We start from the raw sequence: 26,872 nt of genomic DNA on the forward strand, positions 1-26,872 counted from the left end.
TCACATGTTACCTCTTCGTCAGTATAGGTAGACAATCTGCAACAACAGCAGTGTCCCGTATCCTACAGGTAACAGAAAGATTCAATGTTATATACAAATACCTCAAGCACTAAAACACCAACTAAAATAATTACATTGATATAAAATAATGCACTACTTCTTTAACTTTGGATCTTCCAATTACATATTGCATTCATAACAATAATAATGAAAGTTTATTGTGTAATTATGTAAATGTATTAGTGGAGAGGAAGCCATCCAGTAATGAAGATGAAATATGATGCAGGAAAATTACCTGACCAAGTAAGCCACCAGCTCACTTGCACTTTTTTGCCAGAAAGTCAGGGCTACACTAAGCCTTAGGTTTCTACCAAATAGCACTTGTGTCATAGTAGCATGATCTTTGGAAATCTGTAAGATTAATAGAATCAAACATTAATATTGAGTCAGGACAAAAAATGGCAACTTTTACACTTTTGGCCCAGAAATTATTGATTGGTAAAGTTCGTCACTTACACTGTCCTTGAAGAAAACTCCCAACAAAGATCTAGCAATGGCAGTGATAAATATTTCCTTTTATCTCACAACTTTTGCTACCGGGTTTCATACAAGTTGAGCTATTTTCTCTATCACCAAGATCATTTACAAGTCGGTTACATTCCATCTCTAATCCTGCCTCAACTTACTTGCTGCTCAAACCTTCCATCTCTCATTTATCTACAAATCTTTTCTATTCTAATCTTCTTGTTAATATGCCTATCCTTCTAACTTGTGAATTTCAGATGACCCAACAGCTTGTATAATGTATGGAGAAAAAAAAGTGAGGGCCACAACTAATAAATCTGGTTGTGAATTGTGCTAACATCGTAACAAGAAACAGATTAACATGGAACACAGCAGTGATGACACACAAGTTTCAGGAACTTCATTCATTACATTATCGTGTGCACCCATCATTTAATTAAGTGATACAGCACAGCCCACAAACATGTGCCATCCAGATAACCAATTAACCTTCTCACCTCATACATCTGAAATCTGTAAGGAAACCAGAATACCTGAAGAAAACATATGCAGACAGAGGGAGAATGTACAAAGACCTTACAAACAGTATCAGATTATTCTGTAATGAACCCAGTAATTAGGTCTTTGCAAAGCTTATTCTGTAATCAAAACTAAGTTTTTCTGTAATTATGTCCATTAAGTCTACAAAACCTATACCAAAATCATGTTCAGGAGATCAGCTTTAAATGGTCTACTCATGTCAAACACTTAATAAATCTACTGTTGTGTCGAACACCAATCCTGCACTGTCTTTCTCTTTTCTCCTTCAACAGCAATCCCCCATCACACATTTTTGATGCGCATTGACTTGAGCATCAAATTACATTTAAATTACATATAAAATTCATGCTCTTGCCCCTCCCACATCCTTTTCCAGGCCTATAATCCTCCCAAAAATCTGCATTGCTCAAAAAATGTCTTTGTTCTTCATTATTCTGCATCATTCCACCATAGATCATGTCTTGGTGCATAGGACAAAGCTTTCGGATTCTCTTTATCAAGCAGAAAAATAAACCGAAACTCACTTTTGTTTAACCAAGCATTTAGACACATCCCAAATGTCCTTCATCTTTCGATACTTAATTTTATTAATTAAAGCTTCTCATTTAAAGCAGCACCATTACCATAAAGATGTTTTGCATGCATGTCTCTCACTTAAAATCAGTAAGCCATGCACATCTGTGACATATGAATTAAGAGGAGTTTGCCACTCAGCCTCTCAAGTCAGCACCACCATCCAAGATAATAAGCAAATCTGAATGAAACCTCAACACTGCATTCACATCTACCAATGGAAATCTTTGATTCCTTCTTGTCGATAGTCTATCCAATTCTGCATTAAAAATATTCAAGACAGCTACCACCACTCTTGTAGTTCTTATTTTATTTCCATCTTAAATGACTGACTCTTCATTTTCAAAAAGGATCCCTATTTCTCAATTCTCCCACAAGAGAAAACATTCTCTCTTCATCCCGACAGACCCCTTATGATTTTATATTTCAAACAGCACACCTCACTTATAGGTTCCAGTGATTATAAAATTAGCCTGTGCTACCTTCCTTCAAGAACAACCATGCTCAGTTAACGCAGCCACCGCCCTTTCAACAGATGTGTCTGATGCGGACATAGGGGGCGCACTGCAGCAGTATGTTGATGGACAATGGAAGCCTTGGCATTCTTCAGCTGCCACCTCCATGAGGCGGAGAAAAGATACAGCACCTTTGATAAAGAGCTCCTAGTCATATATTTGTCCATCCGTCACTTCCGTTACTTTTTGGAATGCAGACACTTCATCATGTTCTCAGACTATAAACCCTTAACCTTCGCGTTTCCAAAGGGGTCGGAGGCCTGGTCAGATCGACATAATGGCAGTTATCCTACATTTTGGAATTCTCTACCAGAATAATGCACATTTCTGGAAAAGACAATGTAGTAGCATTTTCCTGCTCAGTTGCGCTCAAAGCATCAGCTAGGGACCATGTATTAACTCGGCGGCACTCGTCACTGCCCAAGCACAAAACAGTAAGATGGAGTCGTATCACACCTTGATAACCCACTACAATGGAAGGATGTGTAAATCGATGCCAATGACCAGCTGCTCTTTTGTGATGTGTCAACAGGACATCCACGGCCAGTGGTTCCAACTTCGTGGAGATGTTGCATTTTTGATTCTGTTCATGGCCTTTCTCATCCATCCATCAGATCGACCATTTGTTTGATTTCAGACAAATTTGTTTGGCATGGTCTGAAGAAAGATGTCACGCAAATGGCCAGACCTTGTGTAGCTTGTCAAAAAGTCAAAATCCATCGGGGGGGGGGGGGGGGGGGAGGTAAGAAGCTTATGTCAGCACCAGTGTTGACCAGGAAACACCTGCCTGACAAGGAGTCCCAGAAACCCACAGGGTGGCCAGCATCGATGGCCCTCTTCAACCCATCGCTGACAATAGTAGCATAGCTATCCTGGGGTATTAACTTGCCTCTCCGCTAGTCTTGATCTCGCAGGTGGCTGTTTGTGGTGCTCGCTGATGTGGCCTACGACAGTGCTGGTGTCCTCCTTTGCTTTCCAGAGCTTGTCCGCCTGGACCGCACCCTCCAAGAGTTGCTGAAGTCCATGAGCATGGGTTGGATATCCTCGGGCAGCTGCTCCAGAAAGATCTGCTCAAAGAGCAGACAAGGTATATGGCATCTTGCTTATTAGGGTGGATGGGGGCCTGTTCCCCAATCCATCCAAATGTAGCAATCAAGCGGCACACTCGCACCAGGAGAGCCCAAAAGTGAGGGTTAACAGCTCTTTGAGGGTCGCATATTTGCCTCACTCTGGAGGCTGCCGTAGGAAGTCTACAACCCATGCCACTGTGTCCTGATCGAGGGCATTCACGACCTAGAAGGAGTGGGTATCGGTAGCAGCGATGTGTCGAAGCTGGAACTGAGCCTTAGCCTGCTCAACCATATGTGGCTATGACACCCAAAACATTGGGAGCCTGAGTGAGACCGTGTGGTCGCAGGTTTCGCTTGATATGTCATCTTCAGGTCAAACTGCCAGTTGGACCTGTTGGGGTCACCAATGTAGCGGACATGCTACGCAAGCATGGAGAAGAATGACATGCACACCAAAGCCTTGGAAAAGAAGACTGGTTTATTGCTCTGGACATCACACTCAAATGGGCCCCAGGCACTGACGCCAGGACCCCGTGTCATTGGATCGCCGGCCTGGGATTGGCTGGCATTCCCGCCAGAGTTCCCCATCTTCCCACTGTGTGGGAGGTCACCTGGGATGACGGCCGGTGTCATCTCCAGCTCTGCACGGTCGCCACATTCGTCGTCTATTTTGTGGGCCAGTCTGTGTCTCTGTCCGTGGGCCATTACACGCCAACTGTTTCCAATGCATTAATATTCTTCCTTCAGTAAGGATTTCCAAATGTCATTTTATCAGTATCATTATAGCTTTAAAACCTTAATCGTATTCAGTTCTATTAGCAAAATATTAGTCTAGTGTAAATTAGATGCTAGGACGCCTAATCCATTATATTTTAGTACTTTGCAGACTCTCATCATACAGTCATGCACCACATAACGTTTGTTCAGGCAACGTCCAACTGCATATATGTCTGTGATCCCATAAGGTTATAACAGAGTTCAGAAATCCCGATCGGAGAATGGTACGTAGCAGACATTATTTTAATGTGAACTTTCCCTACTTACAAATAAAAAGTTTATAGTATTAATCTACTTAACCCATATATTAAATTTGCCAGAAACAGTACATTAGCTGAAATACAGCTGTATATGTTCAGTATCTTGGCTAACTAGTTAGTACAGGTACACTACAGCATCCTATATAGCTTTGCTAAGTATATAATTTGCACAGCGTCCAAATCACATTACATCCTATTTCACAGAACGTATGATTGCACTTCTTTTACTTTTTCTCCCTGCCATAATGGAAGATGACACATTTTCTTTCAAATTCAATTTGCCAGATTTCTGTCCACTGACATAACTCATCAATAACTGCCTTTAGTTTCTTTATTCAGTCACATTAATTGTGCTAAGTTGAGCCCCCAGCATTGATCACTGTGCTGCCACCATTTGCTACAATTCCATTTATACACAATTCTCAAATCTCCATTATCTTGCAAATCTCACTGGATTGTATGAATAGCAATATTCACTGTTATGGATCACCAATACAAGATGGTTTTGGATTAAATACTGGAATACCCCTGGTAGATCAGAAGTGTGTGTTTCATTATAACTAATTAAAGACCTAAAGTTCCTAAATCAAAATAAGCCATGATCATACTGCAAAATGAATGGGCCTCAGTTATATGCACAGATCTTTAATGGTGGGAAGTCAATTTGGCAAAAATGGTATTAACTTTACAAGTAGATGTAAGATGACCTTTGTAATTCATTGGTAAATTGCAGTAATTTCTCAAAAACTGGGCACACTTCAGGAAGAATATCAAGAGATACTGCACCTTCCCTAAGCCTTTACTGGAATGGAACTGTAATGAAGAACTTATGTTTCCTGGAAAGAGAAGGGGGGGGGGGGGTGAGATTTTATTTCCTTTTAAACACATACAAATTCTTTACTTGAAAAATCATGGGTGTAGATTCACTCATAATCTTGTAAACAAAAATTGGAACTACTTGAAGGAGAAGAAATATTCCAATGGATTTCCAGAAGATTGGAAAACTGGTCTTAAACACTCCTTCAAAGAATTGACACAAGCATTATGGGATGAATAGTTTCCAATTCTGCATTGTTCTCGGATATTCTACAATTGCAATTCATTTCTTGATTGATGAGTACATAACAGAATAGGATTTTTAAAAAACTTCTATTAAGTGGTTTCTCATTCTAATTGTTCAATTTCAGAAAGTGGCATAAATAAAATCGCTCAGAAATAAATGATAACAACAAGAAGAAATAATGCTAACATTCCTACCTGTGCAAAATAATCAGCGTATGTCACAGAAGCACTGTCAGTCGGTGAAGCAGGAGAATCACCAGAGTTCAGCTGCAAGTTGCGATTGTCATTACAAACTTTAGATACAGTTCCTGCACAGATTACTTCATTTTCTTTATTTGCCATATCACAGTTCCAAAAGCTTGAATGCTGCTTTTTGTTTCCCACGTTTCTTTGGACTCGATGTCTAGCTTTCTTTTTAGAGCACACTGCTTTAGCTGTTTTCAGCAAGGTTTTCTCTGTCTTTTCAGTGGATGATCTGTGAAGACAAACCAACAGCTTTCAAGATGACATCAGTTGCCAAATTCTATACAAGGACATTCATACAAAAAAGTGTTTCTATTATGGGTCTTCTCTATTTAGAACTACAAAAGGAAAATAATCACTGGCTGAACTGAATTAGAGCAGAAGTGGTGAACCTTGAGGCTGAATGACATTAGTCATGGGAAGAAGCACTTCAGGTGTACTGGAATTTCTCTTTATGATATTTGGAAATGGGTCAATTCAAAGCATTAAACTTCTCATTCATTTTGGAATCAGATAATCATGTAAAATATTCAGTAGCAATAAGGTTTGAGGTCATTTGCTGGGGAGCTGTAAGGACAATCTTGTTACAAATTTGTTATTTAAATATTTAGAATGTGATCTTCATGTTTCTCTCTACAATTATCAGTATAATGGAGACCTAGTAAAAGTAGTCATTAATTTTTTTTATCTTAGGAGAAAAGCAAGTGAAAGAGAAATGAAATGGGATGCTTTGGATTTCAATTAAAAGCAGAAAGTGCAGGAAAAACATGTGCATCATCTGAGAAAAGAGAAATAGTTAACATTTTGTGTCTGTGACCCTTTGTCCATATCTCATCATTGGAGCAAATATGGCAGAGATGGAGGAACTGACAGAATGAAGTGGAAATCCTTACCAGAGGCAGAGAGGAAGTGAGCATAAACAAAGTACTGAGTGTCTATGGATATTGGTAGCTTGTCTATTCACAGAGATGGACAGGCCCAGAAAAGGAGATTCAGAAGATGGTCAATGTGAAGATGAGAACTGGGTGAAAATTAGCCGTAAAAGTGATGCATTAAGTTCTGTATTAGTGCAAGAAACAGCATCAATTCAGTCAAAGTACTGAGGAAAGAGTTCAGGGATATTTGAATACTCTCTTTTTTCTCTTTGGCTTGGCTTCGCGGACGAAGATTTATGGAGGGGGTAAATCAAGAAATATTAAGACTGACATAAATGCGGTTCCACGTGTCCCACACAGGCAGGCATAGCTTGAATCTATGTAAGTGCCCATGACTACTTTGTTTTGAAAAAAATAAGCTGAATTAAAGATAAGTTGTTTAATGTGAGGAAAGTTCAACCAGGGAAATGATTATGTTGGTGGGTAACTTCAGAGCCTCTGTTCAAAGAAGAAGCAAAAAGCCCTCATATCTACTGGATGTGGAATAGAGGTACAGAGTGATTGTACATCCATGATCCTTTTAGGAGCAGGGAATTGGAAACTGTTGGTGGAGGGCATCCGAAGAGTCTCAGATATACAATGAAAAGGGACTGGACTAGGAAAGAATGGCCTTAAGGTCGGAAGAAATAAAGTTTGGTGAGGCAAGAGGAGGCTGAAACAACGTGACTGCTTGGAACAACCTTCTTGTATATCTTGGGATGAAGGCACTGTGGGGGTGAGGCACTACAAGATTGGAAGCTGTGAGTGAATTTGTCCTGATGAATCAAGGGCTCTGACTGTGTGTTCAATTCCTTCAAGTGGTAAATAACACCCTGATATTCACAGGTAGTGTCTTGTTCCAGTGGAAGATATGAGGTGTATGAGAGATGACATTTGGCCTCTGCTATAATAGTACTACCATTGTCAAATTTGATTCTTAGTAAGCAGGTAGCTTAATATTCAAGGCAGGTGTCATCAAATGCATGAATTGCATTTAAAGATGAATTTCCTTACCTATTAACTTCAGCAGTCGCCTCTTTACATTCCGAAAGTTTAACCTGGTATAAATGAGCAAATGCATAATGAGTTTAAAAAGTTGAGAAAATAGCTTCCTTTGTTATGTTTTTGTATCTGTATTTTTATATTTATTATAATCATGCTAAAAATAAAGAACATACATGAAATATTGAATAAATAATTTTGCAAATATCTGAGATGCATTGTATGCTTCTTATAGTTTTCAGTCTCAGAATCACAATTTATTGTCATGAACAAGTCATGAAATTTGGTGTTTTGTGGCAGCATTAAAGTGCAAACATTCATATACATCACCTTACAACAATAAAGTTTTAAAAATATAGTGTACAAAAACTGTCTTTGGTTCATTGATTATTCCGAAATCAGATGGCAGTGGGGAAGAAGCAGTCCTTGTGCTGTTGAGTACTCATCTTTAGGCTTCTGTACCTTTTTTCCAATGGTAGCATGGCCTAGGTGGTGGGGGTCTTTGAGGATAGAGGCTGCTTTTTTAAGACACTGCTTCTTGTAGATGTTCTCGATGGAGTGAAATCTGGTGTCTGTGATGTCGCAGACCAAGTTAACAAAACTCTGGAGTATTTTCTTGTCCTGAGAATTTACAAGTCTTTGGTGTAACATCTCACAAAATATAGCCACTGCCAAGCCTTCTTTGTGACTGCATCAACATGGAGGCTCCAGGATAGATCCTCAGAGTTGTTGACACCAGGAATTTGAAGTTCCTGACCTTCTCTACTACTGAACTCGATGAGGACTGGGTCATGTTCCCTTGACTTCCTCCTGAAGTCCACAATCATCTCCATGGTTTTGCTGATGTTGAGCACAAGGTTGTTGGCATGACACCACTCAACGAGCTGATCTATTTCCCTCCTGTACGCTTCCTCATTGCAGTTTGTGATTCTGCCAACAACTGTGGTGTCATTGGCAAATTTGTAGATAGCACTGGAATTGTGCCCGGCCACACAATCATGGGTGTATAATGAGTTGTGGCCTGTGTTGATAATCAGTGAGGAGGAGACGTTGTTTCCAATTTGTAGAGTCTGTGGTCTTCCGATGAGAAAGTTGAGGATCCAGTTGCGGGGGGGGGGGGGGGGGGGGTGGGGGGGGTGCAGAGGCCCAAAGCTTGTAGTTTCTCGACCAGCACTGAGGGAATGATGTTGAAGGCTCAGCTGTAGTTAACCATATAACCATTTACAGAGCGGAAACAGGCCACGTCGGCCAATATTGTGTCTGCTGTGGAGCGATTGTGGACCCGAATGACCGGCACATTATAAAGAGAATTACATTTACCAGTACTACCACAAACTTTAATTTCACTGTTTTATCATTTTGATAGTCCTCCAGAGTGAACTGTAATGACTAATGAAAATACCAATTTTGAGTTTGAGTTTCTAATTTCAACTGTTAATTATCATTTATAACTGTAAATAAAGTTGCAGATTTTTTTGTGGGGGGGGGGTTTGCTATTATGCAAAATGTAATCATTGAAAAAGCTGAGCTATGCACCCTCACAGCAACTGGCACACTCGAGTAATGGACGCTCAAAGGTGGCTGGGCAGGATGGTAAGTAGTGAATACCTTGTTTTTAAAATGTGTCAGTAAAAATAAGGCTGAAATATTCAGATACTTTCCAAGAATGGCCACCTTATCAAGGACACTGGAAATCTTATTTGAATGTTAAGAATGAAATATTATGCATCACAACATCCTGCCTAGTTTATTTCAAATTGTAGGTATCTTGATGAAGAGACATTTCCATTTCCTTTTTAAAATAAAAAAAAACTGTACATTCAATGCCCCTGCTCTTTAAGTGGTGTTTCCAGTTAAAAAATATTGATAAACATGACAATTACACAGAAGACCTACATAATGGACCTACAGTAGTTCCTCTTATCCGCGGGGGATATGTTCCAAGACTCCCCCCCCCCAACCCCATGGATGAGTGAATCTGCAGATAGTACCGAACCCTTTACAGGGTATGTGTGCTGCTTAACATCCACAATATGTTCTATGAAATCAGGCATTATGCAATGTGGTCATTGTGTGGAACACCATATTATATATTTAGCAAAGCTATATGGGATACTGTAGTGTACCTGAAAACGTTTTATTTTTAAGTATGGATCAGTGTGGGGAGAGAGCGAGGCAGTGGGATCAGTGTGGGGACCGACACGGGGATGTGGGGAGAGAGCAGAGGAGTCAGATCAGTTTTGGACCACGGGTAACTGAAACCGTGGAAAGCAAAACAGCGGATGGGGGGGGATCTACTGTTTTACGAAATGCAGTGACCACATATTTCATTGAATTTTATCTGAACATGTTATTTGTTACATATGCATGTTTCACTAATTATAAGGAAATACATGCTTAATTTAGCTTTAGTTTTTTTTTTAAAAAGGAGTTATCATGAACTTATCCACGTGAGATAATGTTATGAATAGGAAATAATTAGTTGATGGCGATATGGAAAATTTCAAGTTTTTTTTTGCTATAAGTCCATCAAATTTGAAGTAAATGAATCTCCTACATTCATTTCAGAAAATCCCATAATTGGTTAAATTCTGTTTTGTACTCAGTGGACAAAACGTGCAAATTTAGTATCCTATCACATCCCAATGTCCTAAACTATTTTACATTTAATTATCTTGAAGAGTTAACTTTTTAAATTTGGAAGCAACTATGAAAACTGTACACATAGCAAGCCTACACAAATGTATGCAACCATTCATTTGTTTCATTATATTGTTTATAAATGGGGGTGAGGCGCACAGAGGCACTACAGGACTACTTTCAGACCATGGACTGGAGCTGGGAGGCAGCCACCAAAAAATTATCATTCGAACATCAAGGAGTACATGAGCTCAGTTACTGGTTACATCAGAAAGTGTATTAAGGATGTCACCAAGATTAAATGCTTCACAACCAAGGCTAACCAGAATCCATGGTTGGATGTAGAGGTCTGGGCACTTCCCAGAGCTCATGATGCTGCCTTCAGAACAGGGACTAAGATAGCACTAAGACAAGCCAATGCTGAATTCTCCCATGCAATCCGGAAGGCAAAGCATGGGTATCCATAGAAAATCCATAGACAGCTGGGTGAAACAAGGTGCACGAGGCAAGGGGTCAAAACTGTAACAGTTCACAAGTCAAACAAAACGATAACTCTCTTCTGGACAGATTGAATGAATGGTTCAGTGAGAAGAACAGGCTGAGGCCAAAGAAAGTTCAATGTCTTCCTGATGAAATGGGCGGACTCCTTACATAACTGGGGTTGAATTGAGGAGAACCCAATCCAAGGTGAATCCACATAAGGCAGCTGGACCACACAACACACCTGGTCTGGTACTGAAGGACTGCACTGACGGAGGTCCTTACAGTCATCTTCAACATGTCACTGCAGCAATCCCTCATCCCCATGGGTTTCAAGATAGCCAACATCATCCCAGTACCAAAGTGAGGGATAGTATAGGTCTCAATAACTACCACCCCATGACAATGACCTCCACCATTAATGAAATGCTTCAAGTGTCTGGTGATGGAATACATCAAAGTGCACCTCCCAAACACTGGACCCATTTCAATTCACCTACAGATGGAACCATTCCGCTGATGATAGTCTTGTCCAGCCATTCTGTCCTGACCCACCTGAAAAACTATGCCTCAAATGCCAAGCTGCTGTTCATCAAACTCAGCTCAGTGTTTAATACTATCATTCTCCAGAGGCTGTTGGATACACTGTTCATTGGGACTCAACACCCCTCTTTGTAACTGGATTCTGGATTTCCTAACAGAAAGACCACAGCCTGTTGTTACAAGCCCAAAGGACCCCAAAACCCAGCAGCAATAGACATTCACCAAGACAAGTGGCTTTTAAAACAAAAGTTTTTTTAATCAACTTTAAACATGAAAATAGAATCAAACTTTAACTTAATTCTATACTTAACTAACCCAAATTAACCCCCTTCTAATTCTAAGTGCACGTGTATGTAATGTGTGTGTAAATTTAAGAAAAGTTCTTTGGTTCACAGTTCAATCTCACTTCTTCTTCCAAGTTCTCTGGATGCAGGCAATTCTTATACTGTGCACAGAATTTAACATGTATAAAGTTCACCAAGCTTTGGTGCTTAAAAGGTAAATGTTCTTGTAGGGTTTGCAGAGAGAGATTTGTTGTTCCAGGATTTCCACAACTGAGGTACTACCATTAGTCACCTTAATGTCTCGCTGATTAAACTTGCCCCATCATGGTTTTCCAGATGGTAACCTTTTTCTTTCAGGTTACAACAGAGCTCCTTCTGTTCCTCTTATTCCAAGAGAAACATCAGACAGATAGCACTTCCAGCCATCCACTGCTTTTCATTAGTTTCAACTAGCTCTTCCTGGCCTGCACTGTGTCACACACACACACACACACACACACACACACACACACACACACACACACACACACACACACACACACACACACACAAGCTGAGAGGGCTTCTCTTCTCTCTCTCCAACTAACTGAGACTGCCAGAAAGCCCTATGTGACTCACTTTCAAAACCCCCACCTTCTTCAGCAAACAACAGGAGTTCTTTCTTCTGCTCAACCTGTTGTTAGATAAGCAAAACCCAGGAGTGACCTTCCTGTAATCACCCTGCAGAAAGGTACTTGCAGCTATCCTGGCTCCAGTTCCAAACAATGGTCATTCATTTCATGACGCCAGTTCAATTAACACCTACTTGTGAAAGGTGCTTATTCTTCAGAGATCTTCAGTATTTCTTCAGTCTTTCAAATAAGATCTGTTTTAAAATGTGTGTATGTATGTAACCTACTCTAAATCTTACCAGATTCTCCCAAAATATTTACCCATTACACTGTCCAGGTCGGTAGTAGAATATTGAGCACCATCACACTGAGCATTGAGACACCTCAGGGCTTTGTGCTAGCCCTTCCTGTTCACGCTACCTACCCACAACTGCAACAACAGATCCAGCTCCAACAGAGGCATAAAGTTTACAGATGACACAACAGTAGTTGGCCTCATCAGGAACAATGATGAGTCATATTACAGAGAAGAGGATGAAAAGCTTGTGTTACAGTGTGAGAAAAACTTGAGTCTCAATGTGGACAAGACAAAGCAAATAATTGTGAACTTCAGGAGGACTGGGGATGACCACTCCCTACTACACATCAATAAATCTATAGTTGAGACCACCAAGTTCCTTGGAGTCCACTTAAGTGACCTATTCTGGACATACAATAACATCTCCTCACTTGTTAGGAAGGCACAACAGCAATTGTACTTGCTGAGAAGACTGAGATGGACAAAGCTACCAGTCACCATCCAGTCAACATTTACAGGATCTCTATCAAAAGCATCCTGACTGGCTGTAATACTGTGTGGTATGGCTGCTGTAGAGTATTGGATCAGGTCAATCCACAGGACCATAAGAGTGGCAGAGAGAATCACTGGGGTCCCCCTCCCCTCCATCGATGTGATCTACCGGGATCGTTGTCGGATGAGGGCTCACAAAATCATTAAGGACCCCTACCACTTGCACAAAGCATCTTCCAGTTACTCTCATTGGGAAAGAGAGTAAGTAGTATCAGGCTGAGAAACAGCTTCTTCTCACCAGCAGTGAGACTGCTGAATGACTGAAACTCTACTATTTATTTAATCTCTATCTAAATAATACATTCATTTCAGATTCAATACATTTTTCTTAGTTCAAAGATTGTCCTTTTCTTTCAACTTTGTTAAAAAATCTTTACAAAATAACTAGATTTAATCAACGTGTTTGAAAACAAATTTGTACTTAGATTTTAAAGTTTCTTAGATAGACGATTCATGTTACTGTATTAGCTATACAATACCTATCTTATAAACTCCATCCAGCAGTTTGTGGACTATCAAAACACACTGTTTATATTTAATTTTTTAAAAATCTGATGGATCATCCATCACTGATTTTGATGAAAGACATACTAGTAAATTCATGTAAGAAAATCGGATGAAGTGCCTTTTCTGGGACTCGAGAACAGAGAAATAGATAAAAAGATAAGACAGACAATAGGTCAGTCAACTTAGCCTGAATAAGCCTTGCTTACAGCATTTATAGTGCATCAAGATCAGAATCACTCCGAATATATTATATATGAAATATTTCTGTTATTTTCTGATTTGCAGTAACATTTTTGTACTTTGTTAAAAGTGAAGTTGTAATTCTACCCTTTAGCCTAACTTAAACAAGGTAAAGGCTGACAATCTATTAGCGTCTTTAGTTATTTTTGTATCTGTCTCACACCTTTTAATGATTTCTGTGATGAACTGGTAAATTTCTCAGATCCTTTTAATTTCTAGCTTCTTACAATTTAGACAACCTAATTCAAGTTATCTAGCTCATATGACCTTAGACTTGGATGAAACTCCACCAGTCATTTTTTTTAAAACCATTAATCTATCAATGGTTCTTTGCAATTGCCTTTTGATTTCTACATTACTTGCTCTATGACCCAACAACTTGACTTTTAGTTCCATCATCCATATCACTAATAAATTAGTAAAAAAGGAAGCCCCTATACAGACCACTACAGGCCAATATTAATCAGTCACTAGATGGTAGAAATTCTAATTATATTTCTATACATTACCTCAGAAATAACTCCTAATCCATGTCAAAAAGTCATCTGAAATGTACCATTTGCACAAATGGAAGCTTCCGAATGAATGCCTTTAGCTTGAGAATTCACATCCATATATATCTCTCTTATAAACCACAACATTAGCACCTTCAAAATATTCAACTTGATTTATTGTGTATGACTTATCCTTTAAATCAAACTTTAAATATGCTCAGTATTGATTAGTCAAATTAATTTTGACATTTAGCTCCTAGTTAGATTCAGGCAACTGCTTATAAATCCGAAGTCTATATTATGTGTTCTCTTTAATACCCTTCTTAAACAGTGCTTGTATTTGACAACTTTTTATCCTAGAGAACAAACCTTAAATCAAAAGTCTCTTCAAGATCATAAACTAAAAAGAACAAAGACCAGTCCAGTCCAGCACAGGAATAAGCTCCTCAACTCATAATCCACACTGACCTTGATGCCCAAGTGAAACTAAAATTCTGCAGTTTACACATGATATATAGCCCTCGTTTCCTTGCATATTTAACTAGATGCCTTTTAAAAGATACTACCCCTTGGCAGCCCATTCCAGACCTACTGCTGTGTAAAGAACATCACATCTTCATCCTCTCACCTTAAACCCTCACTCTTATCATTTTCCCTGTCTACTAATTCACTTGTTCAGTATCTTATTTGAAGACTATTATCCGTTTTTTTTTTCTTTTCTAGCACATCCAAATTAGTTATCTTCAACCAGAGGTTCTCAACCTATTTTCCACTCACATAACACTCTAAGTAATCCCTTATTCCCTTAATCCTACACCATAGTAATCCCATGCCATAGGTGCTCTATGATTAGCAAAGGATTACTTAAGTGGTATGTGATTGAAAAAAAAGATGAGAACTGTCTTAAACAATATACCTCCAGAAATATCAAGATTATAGTGCAAATGCATAAATTATAGATATTTTGCTGTATTAAAAAAATATTAAAAATTGCCTTCTATCAGAAATAGAGAAGTGATGAAAAGACAAGTGAGACTGAAGGCCTGAAACAATGGTAGTCCATACATAGTACACTGGCAATTTATGGTTTTCCCTTGTAGTTTCGACAGACCAAGAGTCATTGATGGAGTCATTATTGTTAGCAAATTAGCTGGTACAATATTCAAAGTCAATGAAGACTTAGGCATAGTAAGGTCTGAAAAACAACAATAATAAAACTGAAAATAAGGCATCAGCAGGACATATCACAAGATTAGTTCAGGAAGAAACTTGAGGAAGTGAGCTTAGTGTACCGGACAAAGTTGAGAATAGTTAAAGGTTTCAAACAATCAAGATTTTTCACAATACACATTGTGTCATGTTTTGCAGTTTTATATGAATATTTTGGCTCACCTTTTTCATAGTCTCCTTGTAGTCACAATGCATTCTTTTACCAACTTGCTTCTCTTCAATAAGTTCATCCTCCACAGCAAACAATACACCTTGCCTGACATTTTGAAGTCTAGATGCCATAATCACTTGCAATCCTAGGGTGAAAAGAGATCAGAATATATGCTCATGTTTTAACTAGTTCTTAGAAAAGTCAACACAGTGACTCGACCTAGTTGTTGTGCACAGTCCAATTCTCCTAGATTTGGTTCTCTCGCGTGCTCCTTAATTGCAAGATATCCACCTTTTTGTAAATGACACAAAACTGCTGAGTGAACTCCAAATCGTATTAATATCGTAGATGGACTTATTACTATTACTTATCTGTAGAAGTTCCTGCTGTAAATGAACTGAACTTGCCTGCTAAAATCTTATCAGAAAACAAAAAAATAACTAGAACAAAAATAGATTAGCAAGCACAGGAAAGTGCTCCTCTCAGTAGATGCAGTTGGCTCAAATTGGACTAGGGAGCTGACTTGAGAAGTTAAGGCACAATGCTCTGAAGGAATAAATGACGATAAATTCAGGAATAATTTGGAAGCCAATAGCACCTAACCAGACATATGTAATAAAATTGCTTCATTGTATATTGCTGCCAAACTCAGCATCTCAAATTTCCCTCCCAGTGCATATGGTTTCCAGATGACGTGCTCTCTGTGCCCAGATTAAGGCACTTTAAAACAATCTTCACTGTTATTTGTACATAGAAAATTATTTCAAAATGGTTTGAAAATTTTAAGGCAATGTCAATAAAAAACAGGCAAGAATCATTAACTTAAGATGTTTAAAGCCATACATATTGTCTTGTCTCAAGATTAGCCTTTGCTGTCTCAGAGCAATCCCGTTACCTAATCTATTCCCTTTCACGTGCTTATCAACTTCACTGTGATGGTTGTGTGGATGATTCTCCCAAAATTTTAATAGCTTGCTCACACGTGAATAAAGAACACGAAAGCATGGAATGAAAACTGCTCATGGACAATGAAATGCATAATATTACATTTACCAGAGTTCAGGTAGCAATGAATAAAGATCTTTAAAAAAAAAAGGTTTAAATAATCTGAACTCAATTTAACTTTTCTCCCCAAGTGAGAAAGTTGAGGATTCCAATACTACTCAACTTTTGCACAATACCTGCACTGGAACCATGATATAGTATGACTAGATGCCATCCAATATCGTGTTAAACATATTGTCTGCCCTCTGGGATAGATACAAAATATCTATTACCTCTACCTTGAAGAAATGGGAGCCATTCCCTGTAGCTCTGACCAACATTAACCTTGCTGCCTCCTGCAGCCTTGAGCATTATTTACCCTTCAACCAAGGGTATTTGGAGATTATCATTATTTTCTACAACAAGTGATTTCTCTTGGGATCTTTGGAACATCTTCAAAATCTGAAGAGTGCCAAGTAATACTATTTTTTTACCTTTTCATTGCTATGGGAAATATAACAGGTCAGCACTTCTTTTGTGCTGCATGAAATGTTACACTTCTCGGCGTGCATCATGGCTAAAACTTGTGAATAGCTGATAATTGTTTTTCCAGATCTTCTTAATTTGTAACAACTTCTGAAAAAAATAACCAACTACATCTCCTTTTCAGCCTCGTTTATGTTTCATCGCAACATTACAGTAAACAAATGCACAGAATTGGATATTTTAGAAAAGCCTTCAAATAGCCTGCAGAAACAGAGACAGTGCAAAATCAAAAAGAGGATTCTTTGTCAATGAAACGATTATCTGTCATGCTGTAGATTGCACTGGTGATTTGAAAATGCAGCTGGGCACCCAAGCACTGCTGCAAGCTTCACTTCTGTAAATCTGGACATAGTCGCAGGCAATTATGTCTATAGGTCCACTCCTATCACTACTTTTTTCTTAATTGAGATGATCCATTAACCAAAAGACATTGCGGAAAACATACAAGATGTATAGAAAGAAAGACTGAGAACTCTTTCATTCTGTTGACCTTTGTAAACTTTGTAAGGATTGACACTTCATTCTGGTATCACAACACTATTAACAGTACTGTAAAAACAGAAGCATTATGGGAATTAAAAAAAACAATCCTTCAATACCTCAAAAATTAAAAACTTTGGGATATGAAAAATAATGCACATTATCAGAAATAAATTAGGGAAAACATCTCAGAAACACACACTGAAACTGGAATAAAAATCAGAAACAGTTTTAATTTCCATCTCTACAGAACTAGTATCGTATCCTTTGTCTCTTGATTTGATTATTCCCAAAAAAACTGAAAATGCTGGAAAACAGTCAACAGATCAGAATGAGTTACATTTCAGGTTCAGGACCCCTCATCAAAACAGTTTCTTTCCATAGATGACCTGCTGAGTATTTCCAGAACTCTGTTTCTATTTCCGATTTTAAGCATCTGCAGTTTTTTTAAAAACTTTTTGTCAACAATTCCAAAAGCTAGTAGCCAATGTTCATTTACTAACGTTTGTAAACTTGAGAGTCATCAGGAATACTGCTGTAACAACAGCTGTACCTATTGCTCTAGCTAGTGATTGTTGGCTATCATTAGTTCCTAGTTATCAATGACTTGATGCCAAATTTCTCAGCTTTGGTTTAAAACCACATAATCTCCATGACCCAATAACTCTGATTTAGAGAATCTTCAATTCTAATTGCTTCAGTGCTGGTGGCCGCACCTTCAGCCACCAAGGAATTTTCATGTTATTTTAAATTCCTCCAACTCTTCTTTTTCTTTGTATTTGGATTTCAGAGGAAATCAAAGTGCAAGGAGACCATGGACTAAAATGAGGTTGAAACCCATAATTTGATTAGTCACATTTAGAAAATGAGTATTATTGTCCATATTATAAAAGAGCATGGAAACAGGATTTACAGTTAACTTTTTCTGACGATTTGTGGGAAAGGATTTTTAAACATAATACATCCTCCACCTGTGCCGTCACTCGCTCATCCAATTTAAGGGGGTTGTCTACAGGGCACACGTCTAAAGATAAATTTGCCCATATATTTCCAGATGTCAACCTTCGTTGTGACAGGTGTAGCAATAGGGTGGCATCATTAGTTCATTTATTTTTGTTTTGCCTGGTGTTGGAATCTTATTGGAAATAAATTTTCAATACTTTATCTGCAGTTTTAGCTGTTAACACAGCCGAATCTAATTACAACATTATTTGGAGTGTTGATGGAAGATGTTCATGTCGCCATCGATCGCCATGTTGTTGCATTCACAACGCTTATGGCAAGATCTACTTGCTTTGGTGATTCAATTCTGCCTACCTGTGTTCAGTGGATGTGCCAAACATTAGCTTGTTTAAATTTAGAGATTAGATGTGCTATAATTGATACCAATATTGAGTTTGATAGAATGTGGTGCCCGTTTATGAATTTTTTTCATGATTGTTAAACTTGTTTTACTATGATGTTTTCATTGTTTTTCCTTTTATGTTAAGGGAACATTTATGTAAGGGAACATCTTCTTGTTTATTATTGGATTTTATTGTTTTAAGGCATCCCAAATTCTAATTTAGAATATTTATCTTTTCTATTGTTTTTATTTGAACAATAGAGCTGCGGGGAATCAATTACTGTTTGTTTATGATGTATATCTGTTTAATTTATAATCTGCAACCTCACATTCAATATATTATGTTTTTTTGTGTGCTTAATAAAGATTGGAAAAGGCCTACTTCTATTCTGATGTTTTAGTGCACCTTCCATCTATCTCTCTCCTTGATACCATGACAACATGGTGTTGGTATATAAGTAAATGACTTGCAAACCCTACTTCTTCCCCAAAATTACACAGTCCACTTGTGATTATGCAATGTAGAAAAATAAAGGGTAAATTTCACTTTCATATATTTAACTCAATTTATTTAATGGGGATATTTGAGCATTTCAGATGATGGCAGTGCATTGCACATTTCAAGTGAGCAATTCCAGCTTGCTTCCCTGAGCCTCAATGCCACATGCATTTAAATGACCCTCAACAGGGACTTGTGTAACACTGCAACTACTGACATGGTCTTTGCCCTCAGACAGCTCCAAGAAAAGTGCAGAGAACAAAACAAAGGACTCTACATCACCTTTGTTGACCTCCCCAAAGCCTTCGACACCGTGAGCAGGAAAGGGCTTTGGCAAATACTAGAGCGCATCGGATGTCCCCCAAAGTTCCTCAACATGATTATCCAACTGCACGAAAACCAACAAGGTCGGGTCAGATACAGCAATGAGCTCTCTGAACCCTTCTCCATTAACAATGGCGTGAAGCAAGGCTGTGTTCTCGCACCAACCCTCTTTTCAATCTTCTTCAGCATGATGCTGAACCAAGCCATGAAAGACCCCAACAATGAAGACGCTGTTTACATCCGGTACCGCACGGATGGCAGTCTCTTCAATCTGAGGCGCCTGCAAGCTCACAACACTGCAAAGATAATACTGTTAAATCTAACATTGGTTGGCTCTTTGGGCAGAGGATTCCATTATTTGTTTTCAGGACAGCACAGAGTCACAGGATTAGTGCAAAAGAGATTCACTACACGTATTCCTGTATAAGAGAGTTGTTACATGAAGAGTGCCATTGTACAGTTTTCAAAAAAGTGATGTTATTGAGTCAAGATTCTGATCAGGACAGGCAAGGCAGGTATCAATCAGCTGGTAAGCAGTAAAACTGGGGCAGCAGTTTCAGGATAAAGTACAGTATCAACTACTTCAAAGACAAATTAAAAAATATATAATTGTGTGAATGGAAATTTCTGCATCAGAAGATCCTGAATGCAGAAAAATGATTTAAAAAAACCCCAAAGTTGCTGCCACAATAATAGTGAAGATTTATGAAACTAAGGCCTATTACTGTCCATACAACATTAATACAGAAACGCGAATCCAGATTCAAATGCTGCTATTTTCATGCAAAACTGTATTGGTTTTGTGCTGCATCGTTTTGTAAACGATACATTTTATATCGCAGTTCGAAGTAAATTGCAAGTTCTCAAATAACAGAATAACTCGTAAAATCGCTTTGACAGCATCCTTTTCACAAGTTCCCTTACGGCCACTCCCAAGCAAACAAAATGGATTCAAACGAGGGCAGATTTGCCGTCGATGAGGCGGAATTTCACAATTTTTTGAGATTTACCCCCTACTTTAAAAAAAAACCCAGAGCAACTTGCCAGATTTGAGTAGCTTTGGCTGCCAGCTCTGGATGCCCACAACACGTTTTAAATTGATTCGAAGATGTTGTAAACGATTTGAATCTCCATAAAGCTTATTGGATAAAATCCTGTTAAAATTTAGGGCCAGCCTCGCTAATCCCCACTCCCCAATGTGTCAAGTGCGAAGCCTCAGGCCTCGCATCGCCGACGGGGAACAAGACCACTCACCCTAACATTGTACACCATTTCACCGGGGACCGCGAGGGGGTAGAAACCGTGGCGCACGTCCCCCACACCTCCTGCTCTGCCCCTCGCCGTCGTTCGCTGATCCAACCCTCCTCAATGGGCGTGAGTCAGAGGAGCTCCGCCGGCCTATCGCTACGCCATTGGAAAAAACCCCAGAGCATCACGGGATCGACGGGCTCCTCCAGCCTGGAGGACCGAGCCGGCAGTACGCATGCGCGCTCCAGCTGACCAGCGCTGTCAATCTGTGCCCTTGAACGCCTCCACCCAAAATGGCTGGAGAAACGTAGCTCATCACGCTGAGTTCTTATGTAACAAAGGTACCAAATTAACCTCCTTTTTCCGCCTTCTATTTGCAAGTCCAAATCAACTTTATGTTGTTGGATCAAATGGGTGTAAAACAAAGGGTTAAAAAGAACAAACCATGAAGGTTAACATCAAATTTGCACATTTGGCTTTGGCAGGTTCTTCATTTGTTTTGGCCATCTCATATCCTTCATGTAATCCCTCTGAATTTTGGTCTCAGTGAAAGGGAAGGCAGTAAACAAAATGGTGAAATCTGAACCAGAATTAGTCTGGTTGTTGATTAAATTGTTGCCTCAGCGTCAGCAACATATTGTTATCGTAGATTATTGTAATATTGAGTACAGAATGAATCAGGAAATTGACAGTCCGTGTAATAGATTCATAGCAAATTTAGGAGGCTAATTTACATAACTGCTGGGTTGTCAAATAACATAGACGAGGAATTTACAGAATGTCCACAACATGTTGAGAAATCAACACCAGAAAAAAAATCGCTTTTAGATCTTGCCTAATGAGAAGGAATCTATTTATAGTTTCGGGGGAAGTTAGGAGAACAAGACCCAGTCCTCATGAGGGCTCAGTAGTGGAGAGGGTCAAGAACTTCAAATTCCTGGGTGTCAACATTTCCGAGGATCTTTCCTGGAGCCTCCATTTTGATGTAATTACAAAGAAAGCTCACCAGCGGCTATACTTTGTGAGGTGTCTGAGGAGGTTCAGTATGTCACCAAAGACTCATAAACTTCTACATGAGTACCATGGAGAGCATTCTAGCTGGTTGCACCACTGCCTGGTATGGAGGCACCAACTCTTAGGACAAGAATAAACTCCAGAGGGTTGTTCACTCGGCCTGCGACATCACAGGCACTAGACTTCACTCTATTGAGGACAGCTACATGAGGTGGTGTCTTAAAAAAGCAGCCACATTTCTCAAAGACTCCCACCACCCAGGGCATGCCCTTTTCACTCTGCTACCATTGAGAAAAAGGTACAGGAGCCTAAAGGTGATGTGGTGATACAACCACTATTATAGCTGCACTCGTAATGTCAGCCAGCTGGCAGCTGTCAACCACCGGCCCATATAAAGTCTCGAGCCGGTCCCTTCCTAAATCAGTCGGGCATGTGAAACCAGAGGTTACAGAGACCTGGTGATCAACTTTAAGCTGATTAAAGCCTGTAGTACAATCTTCTCAAGTTTTGTGTTTGTTTGCTGCACCACAGCGCATCACAATTTAATCAGCTTAAAATTTTAACGACCATGGAGAGATTCCTCGCCCTTGAGAGACTGGACATAAACCCTTAACACCTGGACACTCTAGCATACTTAGAGATCTGAAAGCATACAATCGAGGTGATCATCCACATTCAAGCGGAGGTCATCAATACGAACCAGAAGAAGCTCATGGTTCTATTCACCAAGCTGGGCTCCTGAGCTTTCCAGGCCATTAGAATGCACAGACTTTGAATCTGCAATGGCCACCCTGGAAGGTGTGTACTGGCCCCCAACAAATATATTCTACAGCTGGTACCTGCTCAGCAACAGAGTACAGCAGCCAGGTGAGACAGCCAACACTTACCTGGGTGCTGTGCGAGAGCTAGCATGCCCATGCACCATTGGGGAAGTGGAGCAACTCTTCCGAGATGCATTCGTGCAAGGACTATGGTCAAGGGCAACTCAACAGAGACTGTTGGAGGAGAACAATGCCTCCCTCATCAGGGTCATGGAAGTGGTCCACTCCCTGGATGCTGCAGCTCACCATGTGGAGGTCTTTGATGCTTGCCTCCCCCACTCACCAGCCTGACTAACACTGACAACAGCAACAGTTGCCAAAGGGCCCCACAAGGAAGAGACGATTGCCGCCAACAACACCAGGCACCGCCGTAGGTACTGAGGGTCCCGGTGTGGGTCAGACAGGCGCTCTCGTAAGAACTGCCCTGCGAGGAACTTGCACTGCTCTTTATGTGGATGAAAGGCCACTTTGCTAAAGAGTACCTCTCCAAACACACCGGGAGCACTGCAGCCCTCCGTGACCAGCCGGGAGTGCCTCCTGACCTCTGGGCACCTCCATGCCATTACCCTGCCCATTGCTTCTGCCTGCACTGATGTCACTTCCGGCCCAGCTGTCGAACTACACTACTGCCTTGTGCTCACCTTGGGCGCCATCATCTTTCGCCACCGAACCTCTGCCCTCACAGATGACGTCACTTCCAATGACATAACTTCCAGCCGAACATCTGCCGCAACGGTGACATAACTTCCGGCTGGGCTGCCAGGCTGAGCTGACGCTGTGAGCGTACCCTTGGTGCTGCCATCATGGGCCAGCTGACCCCCATCCACACTGACCCGAGCTGCACCAGCACACCGACCAGATGTCATGATAAACATGTGCGTGCACAGAACCGCGCACTGGTCGCACTCCACGCTCCAAAGGCCATCCAACATCTGCTGCTCATCACAACCGTTGGGGAACAGTGACTCAAACCCTGAGGTGGTCCTAGCATCCACCAAGCTGACAGAGGACATTCCCCATGGACCAGGGTGCTCAATAATGGACATTGCTGTCAATGGGAAGGTAACAAAATGCCTGTTTGATAGCGGTTGTACTGAGAGCTTTGTGCACCCAATGGTGGTCCAGACAATGAAATTCAAAGTGTACCCAACAAACCTCCTCTTCGCTTTTGCATCCCAGGACCACTCGAACATGGCACAGGGGTGCTGCTCAGTGAACTTGACAGTCAGGGGGGAGACTTGGTCATGCCCAAGCTCTGTGCTCCAGTTGTCCTGGGACTAGATTTCCAGTGTCACCTCCACAGCCTCACTCTTGCCTTCGTTAGCCCACTCCCCCCACTCACTGTCCACAACACAAAGACCAGTGAACATTCCAAATCCATCGGCAGACTCTCCACCCTTTGGGTATCTCCGCCATTCCTTTTCAATTACCTAACGCTGGACTGCAAACCAATAGTGGCCAAAAGCAGGTGCTACTGCACAGCCGAAAGGGGAAATGACTCCTGGCGGAGGGAGTTATAGAACCCAGCAACAACCCCTGGACAGCCCAGGTCTTAGTAGTAAAAGGGGGCAGCAAGATGAGAATGGTCATCAATTATAGCCAGACCATCAACCAGTACACCCAGCTAGGCGCCTACCCACTGCATTGCATTGCTGACATGGTCAATGAGATTGACCTGAAGTCAGCCTACCACCTGTTCCTCATTCACGCCCAGGACAAACCTTTTACTGCCTTTGAGGCAGATGGACATCTCTACCAGTTCCATCAGGTCCTGTTTTGGGTCTCCTTTTATTAGCAGGAGATGGACCATATAGTAGACTGGCACAAACTAAAAGTGACCTTCCTGTACCTAGACAATGTCACCATCTGCAGCCATGACAAGCAAGACCATAATGCCAACCTGGAGGGGTTTCTCCAGACAGCAGAGATGCTAAACCTCACCTATAACAGGGAGGAGTGTATGTCCAGCACCACCTTCCTCACCACTGGCCACCCCAGACCCGTCTGACCTTCAAACGGTCCTGCCCTGCAATGGTCCCAGTGACAAAGGTGACCGTTGGACTGCTTGAACTTGTAAATACCCTAGAACACCCACCCCCCGACTCTTTTAAGAAGGGGGTGAATGTGGTGATACAATCACTACAAAAGCCACAATCCTACCAGCCTGGGTTGCATCATAAAACATGGTCCCATTGGTCCCATCCCCGAATGCATGCATCCTCTAATGGAACTGCCCCTCTCTCATACTCTCAAGGCAGGTGCCTAGAGCTTTTTTCGTATTACTCCTAGTGGGTCCCCACTTCTCCAACAAGGTCCATCCACTGGCCAGTCCACCACCTTTCCCCTCCCCGCAGAGGCACAAGTGGCCTTCTCCCACATCAGACAAGATATCGCCATTGCCACGATGCATGCTTTGGATGAGACCACCCGATTCCAGGTGGATTGTGATGCCTCTGCCACCTTTAATCAAGGGGGCAGACCCTGGTCTTTTTCTCCAGGACCCTTCACAGTTCAGAGCTCATGCACTCTGCCATCGAAAAGGAGGCCCAGGCGATTGTGGAAGCAGTCTGCCACTGGTGCCACTACCTGGCAGGCAGGAGGTTTACCCTTCTCACTGACCAGCGAACAGTGGCATTCATGTTCAGCACCACCCACAGAGGCAAGATCAAAAATGACAAGATCTTACGCTGGAGAGTCGAGCTGGTCACCTTCAGCTATAGTATCCAGTATAAGCCAGAGGAACTCAATGACTCCCCCGATGCCCTGTCATGGACCTGCGCCAGTGCGCAGTCCGAGCAACTGCATGACACCATCTGCCACACAGGTGTCATGTGCCTGTACCACTTCATTAAGTCCTGAAACCTCCCCTTCACCGTCCAAGAAGTCCAGACCTGCAGGGTCTATGCAGAGTGCAAAACACGCTTCTTCCGCCCACCACATACCAACATGGTGAAGTCCACTCAGTCCTTCAAGGGACCACTGCCTTCCACAAAAAAGAATGAATATCCCCATTTTCCCTTCACCATCTCTTGCCTTGACACCTCCACTGGCTCCGTTATCAAGGCACTGGCGCAGATCTTCACCATGTTTGGATACCTGGCATTCAACCATAGCAACCGGGGGTCCAGTTTCATGAGTGAGGAGCTACACCAGTACCTGGCAGTGTGAGACATTGCTTCTAGTCGTATGAATAGTTACAGCCCCAGGGGCAACGGGCAGGTTGAACGCAAAAATGGGGTAATCTGGAAGACACTCCTCTTGGCCCTGAGGTCGAACGGATGGTCCATCAACTGTTGGTAAGAGGCCCTCCCCTAGGTGCTTCACACCAAACAGTTGTTCTTGTGCACACTACCAATCAGACCCCTCACAAATGCCTTTTCTCTTTTCCTAGGAAATCAGCAACTGGCATCTCTCTGCCAGCGTGGCTGGTGTCTTCAGGACCGATGCTCCTCTGTAAACACGTGAGGACCCACCAGTCCAACCCCCTGATTGAGCAGGTGCACCTCCTCCATGCAAACCCAAACTACGCTACACAAGGTACCCCAATGGACGGGAGGACACTGCCTCGACCAGGGATCTGGCATCAGCAGTGACCCAGCCCCCTCCTACCTCGGCCACCCCTGACCCATCCAGGACCTCCCCCCCCCACCCGGGATGGTGTCTACCTACTGCCTCTCCACAGGTCCCCACCCACCGCAGATCTGCCTTGCACCTACACCCCCACTCCGTCAGGCACCATCCTGGTTACACCACTGGCCGCCCTGACCACCCTGGACTCGTCTGACCTTCAAGCAGCCATTGACCAGGAGCCTGCCCTGCAACGGTCCCAGTGACAAAGGCAACCATCGGACTGCTTGAACTTGTAAATACCCTAGATCACCCCCACTCCCCCACCAGACTCTTTTAAGAAGGGGATGAATGTAGTGATACAACCATTATTATAGCCACACTCCTACCGGCCTACTGCAGGGGGAAACCACTATACCTGTAGGTAGGCAACCTGGGATGCTTGCCCCACCATGCTGGCTGTCAATCACTGGCCCATATAAAGACTCAAGCCGGCCCCTTCCTAAATCAGTCGGTCACGTGGAACCAGAGAC

The 26,872-nt window shown here is 41.5% G+C and overlaps 1 protein-coding gene across 1 annotated transcript in view; it reads right to left on the reverse strand.

Annotated features, from left to right (window-relative positions):
* Nucleotides 1-21,134, reverse strand: part of katnbl1 (katanin p80 subunit B-like 1) — a 28,465-nt gene extending 7,331 nt beyond the window's left edge. The window contains exons 1-6 of the mRNA XM_069917078.1: nucleotides 20,944-21,134; nucleotides 15,523-15,656; nucleotides 7,494-7,537; nucleotides 5,518-5,797; nucleotides 296-411; nucleotides 12-62 (exon numbers count right to left, since the gene is read on the reverse strand). Coding sequence (XP_069773179.1) covers nucleotides 12-62; nucleotides 296-411; nucleotides 5,518-5,797; nucleotides 7,494-7,537; nucleotides 15,523-15,642 — 611 coding nt within the window. The 5' untranslated portion in view covers nucleotides 15,643-15,656; nucleotides 20,944-21,134. The remainder of the gene's footprint in view (nucleotides 1-11; nucleotides 63-295; nucleotides 412-5,517; nucleotides 5,798-7,493; nucleotides 7,538-15,522; nucleotides 15,657-20,943) is intronic.
* Between the last annotated feature and the right edge of the window lie 5,738 nt (nucleotides 21,135-26,872).

This window comes from Narcine bancroftii, chromosome 2, assembly GCF_036971445.1.
Source record: "Narcine bancroftii isolate sNarBan1 chromosome 2, sNarBan1.hap1, whole genome shotgun sequence".
Classification (NCBI taxonomy): Eukaryota; Metazoa; Chordata; class Chondrichthyes; order Torpediniformes; family Narcinidae; genus Narcine; species Narcine bancroftii.